Genomic DNA, 11,193 nt, shown 5'->3' with positions numbered 1-11,193 from the left:
AACTGCTACTGTAAAAGTGAAAATAAAGAGTTATTCCACCTTTCTGATTCCTGATCCTCCACGGACGAGTTGGTCGTTGGATTACCAACTTGAAGAGACAAACACCAGATACAGCACTGGGACTTGATCAACAGCCGATACCGCACTGTGAGGTCACAAACCAGTAGGTGGCAGTAGTGTTCTTTAACAAACATGGACGCCTCCAGTAAAGCACATTCACATGAAAATTACTCTGAATTAAAAACACTGATCATTTATTGAACAGGATGGAATAATTTTACATTTAAAGTAAGTTCAGAAGTTTAAATTCTGAATATGAGCGGACTTTTCCTTTTCCAGTTTCAATTAAGAAGGTTCTTTTCTAGAAAGTAAAGTTCATGATGAACATTTCAGGGAGGATTTTCTTCTGTTTTCATTAGAACTGCAGCTTCCCCCTCCTCTGCCTCGGCTTAAGGCAGACAGACCGTCTCTGAGGCCTTTTATTGGCTAAAGCAAGTTTTTATCACCAAAAAAAGAGAAACATATATGTTGTTAATATTTGCTACATTATTTAATTTCATTTAACTTATATGCAGCTTATTTTGGGTCATAATCAGTGCCGTGATGCTTTCTGTCATTCCTGGGGCCCCCTGGTGCTGGATTTAACAAAGACGCAGTTTAAACGTGGCTCTGAACCTGGCTCCGAAGCAGTTCGCTGGGTCAATCACCATGGAAACAGAGTGAGGCCTGAAGCCAGCTTTATGAAACCCAAATGATAAAGGTTTTCTTTCCAAAAAGAATTTATTTTTCCCTCTGATTTATTTCCTCATCCTTCCTCCGTGTCTCTCTCCGTCTCTCCGCAGCGTTCCAGACGACTACGTCGGTCGCAGGAACCTGGAACACGTGGAAGCCCTGCAGGAGAACCCGGTCAACTCCAACCAGGTTGTCATCGGCTACGGGCGGGGCCTCATGGTCGTCTGGGATTTGGAGCGGCACTGCGCCATCCGCCACATCCCGGCCACGCAGGTAACCGCGTCAGCAGCTCGGCCCACGGCGGTTTGCCTCTGGCAGGCACTACATTCACGTCAGCATCAAAAAAGCTTCTGCTGCTTCCTTTCTGATGCTTGTCCACATTAAGGTCTGACAGGCTTTGCACTGGTCATTAAAAATCATTAGGTCATTAAATTAAGGCCTTAATTGGCATTAAAATTCATTAAATGTGATTATTGTGGCATTTAAAATGCTTTATTTAAAAAAAAAAACAATTTCGTCAGATATAATATGTTTGCGCGGAACTACTTCCGGTTGATCGTAAAGCCCTATGTTTGAAAAAGAAGCTCGAGGCAGAAAAAAACTAGAGAATGGGGAAATGCAAATTTCAACAAAAGTGTCTGAAAAACGAGGAATTCGGGACATGACTGCAACCTGTCCACGGTAAAGATGACGAATGGTTTTGCCATATTATATATACGAGAGTCTTTGGTACTTGTTAATGGCATTAAAATTATTCCGAAGAGCATTAATAAGCATTAAGTTAGTTATATTCCTGTATATACCCTGTCAGACGTCCAGTAAAGTGTGTCCAGATGCGTCTGATGCTTCTGCTGCTCCTGTGTTCAATGCCAGAGAGCAGCTTTGCTATATTTGCTGTGATCAGTGGGTAAAAAGTAGTTTGAATCTATGTTGAAGTGAGAAAGTCCTTCTGAAAACATGGTCTGTGCAGTCAGTTCATCCAGATTACCATCCTGCCTTCAAAGATTATTTCTCTGTGGGAGCCGCTCAGACCCCCACATACCAGCGGTGCGCTGTCACTGGGAATCCCCACCAGCAGCTGCTCAGGCCCGCTCGCCTTCCCGTGGTTTTTCGCTACTGTTCATGGCAGCTGGAAGGAGATATTAGTATTTTTCACACATGTAATCCAAGCTGCAGGCACCAGGATTATAAAAGCAAACATATTTGTCATTTTTTTAGTAAATATCGTACAACGTACGGCCGTACGCATTGCTAGCTAAAAGCCTGCTATGACTTCAGTTTAGTTTCATTCAGATGAATGACAGATGTTAGCGTTTTTCAGGTCTGTGCTACAAACTGCAGGCAGCAGGATAATAAAAGCGAACATATTCTGCCGGCAGGTTTCTACATTTGAAGTTAATTTAGGCATTAATAAACTGTTTCAGAGGAGTGATCATAGCGCTCTGCATCAGCAGTGCTGTGTCTGTCTCCCTGCCAGCTCCCAGATCAGCTTCTCTGATTGGTTGATGTGGCGCGTCCACATCACATAAAGTTCCATTTTTCCAACTCCAGCAGCTGCTGCTTAAGAAGCGCATCTCTCCTCAGATGCTCAGAAGCTCCTGAGGCGCTGCTCCTGCAGCTCCAGGTGCGCTGCAGGACCTTTTGATGCACGTTGGCCATTGACTTTGCACATAAAGTGGCTGCTCCTGCTGCTGGAAGTGCTTGCAGTGTGAACGTAACATTAACAGTGGAGTGTGATTTGTCCACAGCAGCTGGAGAGCATGTGGTGGACGGAGGACGGAGGCTCCATCCTCAGCTCGCACAGCGATGGGAGCTACTGCAGCTGGTCTCTGACGGGCGAGGACGACGGCGAGGAAGAGGAGAAATCGGACATCCCATACGGTAAAGAGCAACCCCCCCCTCCCCCCCTTCCTGCCGAACTTGCTGTTTGTTTGAGAGGCTGATCGTTTGTTTGCTCACAGGAAACTTTCCCTGCAAGGCCATCACTAAAATAGTTCAGCTTCCAACAGCTGCTGGGTGAGTCCGCCGTCCTTCAGCGCTTCGCTCAGCTCGCCTCATGCGTTACTCATTAACCTGAATGCAAACTTGTTGTTCAGGCCTCCCTTCCTGCTGTTCAGTGGCGGCATGCCCCGGGCCAGCTACGGGGACAGGCACTGCGTTACGGTGATCCACAGCAAAACGCAGGTGGCCTTCGACTTTACGTCCAGGATCATCGACTTCTTCGTGGTCACGGACGGCCCCGACCACACAGGCAGGCAGAGTTCAACCGCTTCACAAAGGCTGGCCTTACCTTTAGCAGACAGTCCAGCTCATTTAACACTATCGATACTGAAGCTTAGAGTTAGAAAGATGGACCATCAGCTCAGCCTCTGACCACCAATGCACCGCTATGTCACAATACAGCAGATTAAAAAAATGTTTAATGCAGATAACAATTATTATCTGCATTAAACAATTGTTTGTTAAAATCAAGGCATCATGCAGAACTAAACTGAGCAAAGAGAAAACGCCTTTAAAGTCTTGTTTCTGATGGATTTCAACCTTCTGTAGCTTTACTCTTCAAATCTCTTTTGTTTTATTTCCCTCTATTTATTTTGATGGTTTTTATTTATTTTTAATACCCACAGGCCATAATAAAAATGAGCTTAAATGAAACAAAACTAAAGAGTCTATTTTTAAAATGTAAGGAGTAGAAGGAAAAAGTTGTCTAAACTATAATTCCTCCTGTAAAGCATAGATAGCCAACATTTCTACTTAAGTAACAAAGTATTTTTACTTTATTTGATGCCTCTGGCTAAAGCCAGAAATCCTGCACTTTGAAATGCATCCGCTGCACCCATGTGGGATGTTTGGACCGTTAACAGGCCGTGCTGTTTGGGTATGTCCAGCTTTGAGCATAAGCTAAGATCAGACGGATGATCAGAGGATAAAAAGTGCAGATTTTTTCTCATGCAGTTAAACTGATGCTGCAGAAAATGTTTCCTCAGGCTCTGAGATCTGTGGCGTCTCTCTGCAGAAGAGCCCAGTGCTCTGGTGGTCCTGGTGGAGGAGGAGCTGGTTGTTATTGACCTGCAGACTGAAGGCTGGCCCGTCATTGAGACGCCTTACCTGGTGCCGCTCCACAGCTCGGCCATCACCTGCTCCCACCACGTGTCGGCCATTCCTCTGAAACTCTGGGAAAGGATTGCTGCTGCCGGGTCGCTGCAGAACACTCATTACTCTAAAAAGGTTCTCCTTTCTCTACATGTTTTTTTCCGCATTTGGTCCAAATCCTGCTAATTTCTACAGATTTTTCCTTTTATCAGACTTTTCTGTGACCTCATGAAGCCTGATGAAAATGCTTTGCTCCTGTGTTCTTGCTAGCCTTGGCCAATAACGGGAGGTCAGAACCTGGCGCCGGATCCTCCGCAGAGGGACCTGTTGCTGACGGGGTCGGTCCATTCGCTCCTAGGAAACCTCACCTGAAACATCGCTGCTGTTTCTAACAGAAAATCTTTTCCTGTTTGGCGCAGACATGAGGACGGAACGGTGCGTTTCTGGGACGCGTCGGGGGTTTGCCTGAGTCCACTCTACAAGCTGTCCACGGCGCCGGTGTTCCACGCAGACGCTGATCCCAACGACAACATGAGCCAAAGCGCCGAAGGGGAGTGGCCTCCTTTCAGAAAGGTTGGGAGCTGCTGCTGTGATGTCATTAGGGAGCAGAGATCTAGTGAGGGAACTCGTTAACCTCTCGGGGATGAGCGGCGGGAGCTTAATAGCTTCTTACCAGTTTAAATACTGATACAAGTTAAAAACTAAGGTTAACCAGTCTTTTAAGATAAAGGTAACTTAATATGTGAACTCCAAATAAGTCAGGATAACAAAATAAATAAAGTTTTTATAATAAATGCAAATCACTAATTTTACTTAAATATGTAACATTATTATTAATAAAAGTTTGACCACAGATATAAGGAATAAATACCCTGGCTTTATGATCATAAGTAAATATATCAAGTAGGAGCTGCACTAATTGGAGTCATGATAGAAGCACTGTTGCCAACTTAGCGCTTTTGTTGCTAAATCGATCACATTTTTAGACCCCCCCCTAGCGCCTTTATTTCAAAAAAGCACCTAGCGCCAAATCTAGCAAAAATGTTTCTGTGTTAATGGAGACTTCCGTCGGTCCTCGAAGGCTGCTGTCCTGCAGGGTTTAGAGCAGGGGTCTTCAACGTTTTCCAGGCCAAGGACCCCAAACTGATGGAGCGGGGCTAAACGCCACCACCTCCAAGGCACGCTTTTCTGTCAGATTGGAGGCAAATTCAGATTCAGTGTTTTCTGGCATTAAGCCTGCCTCCGTTTCTCACTGTCATGCAGCGCAGGCTGCCTGCGCTGCATGACAGTAAACCTTTCCACTTTGAATCCAGGTTGCAAAGGAAATGTACAAAGCTGCTACCGGCACAGATGTTGGTTCCTACATCTGTTTCTACTATGATTGATACCAGTAGATGTGTTTTAATGTCACTGATTCATTGGGAGGGTGAATAATCAGCCAGTCTGTCAAAATCCAACACTTCTGACCATTTTCTGAAGTCATGTCGGATTTTATGTTTGGAGTTTTTTAGCTCCACAAAGCAATTAAGGAGCGAAAACTAATAAAATCAGCATAAATTGTTAATCTGCATTGTTTTAACTGTAACATGTGCATATATTTTTTATTTATATTTCAACAATTAGTTAAAATTATGAAAAAAAATCATAATGTAAGAATAATTAATACAATAGACTCATGATGAAACCTGGAATAAAAGTGCCTTTAACTGTGCAGTAAAGTTTATTTTATTGCTAAAACACTGGATTCTGAAAAAGCAAACAGTGTTTATTTAAAAGCCAGCAGTCATTTGCCATTGCTAAAATAATTTAGTAGCTTATGGGAAACTTTAGTAAATTAAATGGGAAGTATTTTAAACATTTTAATTCTGGAAATGCCCCCAAAAAATATTATAGATGATTCTTTGGGGCACTTTCATCTAACTGGGTCTCCTTATTGGCAGCAGGGGCAGAAAGGCGACCTCCTATGCATGAGCTACATTTGAAATGCAGAGATAATGAAAAAGGAATAAAATGCATGGTTTGACTCTATTAGAATCAATGAAACAATTGCTTTAAAATGCAGTTTTGTTTTTTCTCTTAGATGCCTGGTGTCGCTAATTAGCTTCATACCCAAGTTTACACAAATTACAGCTTAAACGTACATTTTTATCCTGTATTTAATCAAACGTATAATTGACAATAGTGACACAAAGTTTTACCACATTTGGTTACAAATTGAATTTGCATTTAAAGGCTTCAATCTTTTGCTCAAAGAGCAGCTTTACGTTCGTTTTCTGCGCAGCTGCTCCCTGCAGTTGCTTTTAAATGTGACTCACAACTGTCTGCATGTGTCTGTTTGCAGGTTGGCTGCTTCGACCCGTACAGTGACGACCCCAGGCTTGGCATCCAGAAGATCCACCTGTGCAAATACAGCGGCTACCTGACAGTCGCCGGCACCGCCGGACAGGTGACCATAGGCTTCATCGATCAAATCTTCCCCTTTCTCCTGGTGTTCTTCTTAGCATGTCTGATGTTTTCACCAAACTTGGCCTGTTGGTTTAGCATCGTTATTGTAATTCGGTCCCACGGCGCCACCTTCCTTCCTCCCTCCGTCTACCAACCTCGTTTAGAATCACCTAAACCTCCCTTTCACTCATAGCGACCGCCTTGCCTGCGTGCTTCTAACCCTCTGGCTGACCTCAGACTCGGTCCTCCCACGCCTCCAACGCTCCAGGCTCTCCCACCTCCTGCCTGTCCTCATTACTGGGAATGTTGGAGTAACTGGAGACTCTTGTTTGTCCTCTCCTGTCAGTCCGTCCATGGCTGCTATGGAAAGTGTGAACTTGATAGACCTTTGGTGCTATAAGCTCTATCCAAAGGAGGAGAGGCCGTCCTCTTAGATCTTGGTCGTTTTCCTTGGAGGTTGCCATGGTAATAAAGAGCAGCAGCCTCTCTGCTAGCATCATTAGCTGATATCCAGTCTAAATGTTTGGTTTCTTGATGTTTTGCTAAAATGCAAAAACTGGGTTTTCTGTTAGTTTCTAAAAGTACTTGAATTCACATGTAAATAAGACTTAACAACTTAAAAGAAACAACTAAAATGCAGATAGACATGGTTTAATCATATTTAGCCGGACTCCTCTGATCATGTCTGATGATGTCCGACAAGCAGTTTAACAGAGAAAACGTAAAAAGCATCAAGTTGTTTCAGAAAAGTTATGAAATATTTTAACATGTAGTTTATTATTCTTTAGTGATTTAAGGATAGAAATAAGTACATTTAGAACCATAATTATATTATTGATGGCGACCTGGATGATTATCTGCTTGCGCATGTGGAAATGAGCTGATGGTGCGGATCGGAGTGACGAGCAGAATCATTATGGATCCAGAATCTGGTTGATCTGATAGATGGAGAAGCTTTGAGTGAATGAGCTTCATGAAGTTCTAACATTCATCTAAGAGGAACCAGAACCAGAAGCAGCTGTTTAAAAGCTCTGCTGACAGAAAAAAGTCTCTGAGCTCTGATCGGTGGATTAGACTAAAAACTGAGAGCTAGCTCTTTTCTAGCCTCTTTTTTTAGACCGCCTCCCATTAAGCATCCATTTGTCCCACTGACAGATTTAATCAGAGTCCAGATCAAATATATAACCCTCCTTAAATGATCTCCTGGTTAACGGAAATGAAGCTGGTCTAATTTGGTTTTTAATCTTGCATTTCTAGATTAAGCTGTGTCGCTATGATTTAAGCAGATTCTAATGAAAAAGGCCTAAACTGTTCCTTATCAAGTCAAGTCAGCTTTTATTGTCACTTTCTTCATATGTACAAGACATACAAGGGATCTTATCTGGTGTCTATTTTAGTCTTAACAGCATCTTCGCTTGATCTGATGTTAAAATGGCTTCAGTTAATGACGTGAAAGAAGTTTTATTTTTTTATCTTGCTGAATGACCTACATAATAAACTCCATCTCCCAAACTGAGTGGATCCATTGATCTTGGTCTGTCCCTTGTTGTTTGTGTTCGGTGGCTTTAGGTTCTGATGCTGGAGCTGAATGATGAGGCAGCAGAGCAGACGGTGGAGGCTAAAGTCATGGATCTGTTGCAGGGACAGGAGGGTTTCCGCTGGAAGGTAAGACACCAACCTGAAACCATTTACTGCTTGATTAGGAGAATAAGTCACCAGCTTTAAAATGGTGCAGTGTCGTATTTAAAAATGTGATCTCTAAACATCACTTTGAAGAATTCCCTCCTCCTACAGGGTTCATCTTTATGTTGTGTTAAGCTAACGCTGTTTACTATGGAGGGAATTTTGGACCATGGAGTATTATAGCCAGGCTAGAGATCGTTTTTATAAACAGTCGAGAGAGAGAGAGACTTTTATTTCATATTCGGTTCTAATTTTGTTCAATTGTTGTTTTTGCTGTTGTTATTATTTTTTCATATATATTTTGGTTTTATTAAAAATTAATTTTTTCAATTTTCTCCTTTTCAGATTAACTTTTATAACTGTCATTCATTTCTAATGTTGCTAACGACCAGCTGACTAATAGAAACGCGTCCTCACTCCTCTGAAAGCAAATGTATAAAAACTTAAACTGAAGAATAAATTAAACAATCCGAGCTAAAAGAGTTTAGTAGCTGCTGATCTTAAGCTCTTTCCCGCCTGCGATGCCGCAGGGCCACACGCAGCTGGATGTCCGCGAGGAGCCGGTGATGTTCCCCCCAGGCTTCCAGCCGTTCACCGTGGTCCAGTGCCAGCCCCCCGCTGTGGTCACCGCCCTCGCGCTGCACTCAGAGTGGAAGCTGGTCGCTTTTGGAACCAGCCACGGCTTCGGCATCTTTGACTATCTACAGAAGAACAAAGTTCTGATCAAGTAAGTAGAGAAGAAGAAAAGATAACATTGTTATTTCCTCATCGGCTTTTAACCTCAGACGCAGCAGTGATCCACATGGGGGCGGGGCCTTCTCGTGGGGCGGGGCCTTTTTTCACATTTTTTCACCTCCTAAAAGCTCCATTTATGCACCAACGCTGTGCTTAATGTTTCCAAAATGAAATAAAAACGTTTTAAAAGAGAGCTCAAGTGTTATTTTACTGTTTAAGACAAAAAGCAATATTGGATGAAATCCTAATTTAAAGCTCAGTTAAAAAGATGAACACACCGTGATATAAGCAGCATTTGTTTAGTGATGCTGTTAAAGAAGAGATGCTATTAGAGCCCAAAATTAATTAAAGAATTAATGTATGTGTTCCTCATCTGTTTGGATTAGTAAAGAGGAATTAAAAAAGGAACAGTTCTTATATTTTCATTGTTATTTCCAGATTAATTATTGGCACATAGATTTTAATCTTTTCATTTGGTACATAATAAACTGAGGGCCCTGTCACACCTTGCTGATTTATCCAGCGTATGCCCAATGTCCCAGAATCTGCTTAAACGCTGGCATACGCTGAACTTTATACGGATTTTTTCTATTTTGGGTGTATACAGTACTCATAACGGGTCCAGAACTGATGTCCAACAACAGCCTAACTTCTGCATATGCACGTAATTCCCATGAAATGATGCACAAGCATCATTCCATGGGAATTACGCTGCCGCATCAGTTATCGCTGCTCCCGATACTACCTACCCAAAAAAAAAACAGAATAAATAAAAGAAAAGAGAGAAAATAAAGAAGGTTTTTGGTGGCAGCAGATTGAGCATCATGTCTGCTAGGAAGTTTGTTAGGAAAAAATGGCATCGGCGCAACACTACTTTTTACCCACTGATCACGGCAAATATAGCTGCCATTGTTCCAGGCAAAGAAAGGAAAGGGTAGCTCCGCCCAACGTGCATCAGACCCACTTTCCACCGCTCAGCCAGAGCAGCAAAGATGCTTCAGCCGCGTGTCAGAACTAAACTTGTTCAGGCGTAAAAATGAAGCAGCACGCACGTTTTTGCAGCTCCTGCTGTTTGCGGTCTGAACGTAGCATTAACCTATGTCAACGATCAGATAATGTATGAAAATACGCTGGCATACAACGTACTAGAAGTAGGTCGACGTGTGCCAGAGTGTTTCAGCGTACTTCAGCTTGCTCATAACTTATACAAGACGTACCCATGACTTATCATAGGTAGGCCAGCGTTTTTTGCCAGATTTTCCGTACAACAGGCAAACGCTGGCTAAATCGTCAAGGTGTAACAGGGGCTTGACCGGATGATTCTAACTATAAAACCTGAATCCGAAGGCAGGATGCAGGTTGAATCCGGATATTTTCTGATCTACAGTGTCTGATTGTTTTTTCATGAGCTGCTGCAGATTCAGTGCAGCTTCTAGGTTAATAGGTGGAGCAGAGGCGGGTTTCCTGATTGTCGCTTTAATGTTGCGCTAGTTTAGCTTTGAGCTGTGAATCTGATTGTTCAGCAGCTCCCAGGAGAAAACGAATAAAAGCATCTTTTTTGAAACTCCAGATGCACATTAAACCCAAGCGACCAGCTAGCGATGGAGGGTCCTCTATCCAGAGTGAAGAGCATAAAGAAGTCGCTGCGCCAATCGTTCAGGAGAATCCGACGCAGCAGAGTTTCTCTGAGGAAACATCACATCAGCAACAACACTAAGGTAGCATCTCATGCTAACTCTATTCAGCGCAGCTCTGTGCTGGTATTTCTTTATGTGGGGAATTCCTACCTGAACAGATCCAGGAAGCAAACGCTCGTCTAGAGGCAGAGCTGGCTGAGATGGAGCTAGCTCCCGTCCAGAGGAAGATCGAAGCCCGCTCCTCAGACGACTCCTTCACCGGCCTCGTACGGACTCTGTACTTCGCTGACACCTTCCTGTCAGACAGTAGGTCACAACATTTAAACACTATACACACAGACATTATATAAGCAGACGCCTCATTGGAAACTGTTGGCAGCGAGGCCCACGTGCCTAGGGGGCCGCCATCTTGGGTCAGACCACAGTTCAGACGGCTGCTGTCAGAATGAATAGGAGGCGCCTTAGATCTCATTTTAATCACATGAAAGACGAGTCATTAAAATAATATTACATGTCACAAACACTTAAAAGACCAAAAGAAATTCTAAAACTACTTTCACATTAGATTACAAAGACTTATTCAGATTAAAAACTATTTAAACTGAACTCAAACTGGATGAGATGTATGCAAAGTTCGAAATTTTGCAATTCAATATTATGATTAACACAAAGTTTTATATTAATATATTATAAGATTATGTTTTACAAATATATATTTATATTATAAATACATTATATATTTATACATAAAGTCACCTCAAAAAGGAAGCAATCCTTGGGGATCCAAGCAGATTTATGTTCAAATGGACTATATCTAGCCTATATTACACAAATACAGCTTTTTTATATATATATATATATATATATA

The 11,193-nt window shown here is 42.5% G+C and overlaps 1 protein-coding gene across 1 annotated transcript in view; it reads left to right on the top strand.

Annotated features, from left to right (window-relative positions):
- Nucleotides 1–11,193, top strand: part of llgl2 (lethal giant larvae homolog 2 (Drosophila)) — a 25,211-nt gene that overhangs the window by 3,585 nt on the left and 10,433 nt on the right. Inside the window, exons 2-13 of the mRNA XM_015396172.1 lie at nt 778–1,005; nt 2,481–2,613; nt 2,694–2,748; nt 2,829–2,983; nt 3,749–3,960; nt 4,096–4,163; nt 4,245–4,398; nt 6,167–6,271; nt 7,840–7,935; nt 8,484–8,680; nt 10,259–10,406; nt 10,484–10,631. Of these exons, the coding sequence (XP_015251658.1) occupies nt 778–1,005; nt 2,481–2,613; nt 2,694–2,748; nt 2,829–2,983; nt 3,749–3,960; nt 4,096–4,163; nt 4,245–4,398; nt 6,167–6,271; nt 7,840–7,935; nt 8,484–8,680; nt 10,259–10,406; nt 10,484–10,631 (1,699 nt within the window). The remainder of the gene's footprint in view (nt 1–777; nt 1,006–2,480; nt 2,614–2,693; nt 2,749–2,828; nt 2,984–3,748; nt 3,961–4,095; nt 4,164–4,244; nt 4,399–6,166; nt 6,272–7,839; nt 7,936–8,483; nt 8,681–10,258; nt 10,407–10,483; nt 10,632–11,193) is intronic.

The sequence above is a fragment of the Cyprinodon variegatus genome, unplaced genomic scaffold (genome assembly GCF_000732505.1).
Source record: "Cyprinodon variegatus isolate N-32 unplaced genomic scaffold, C_variegatus-1.0 Scaffold779, whole genome shotgun sequence".
Taxonomy (NCBI): Eukaryota; Metazoa; Chordata; class Actinopteri; order Cyprinodontiformes; family Cyprinodontidae; genus Cyprinodon; species Cyprinodon variegatus.
This window is presented reverse-complemented; position numbering and strand designations above follow the sequence as displayed.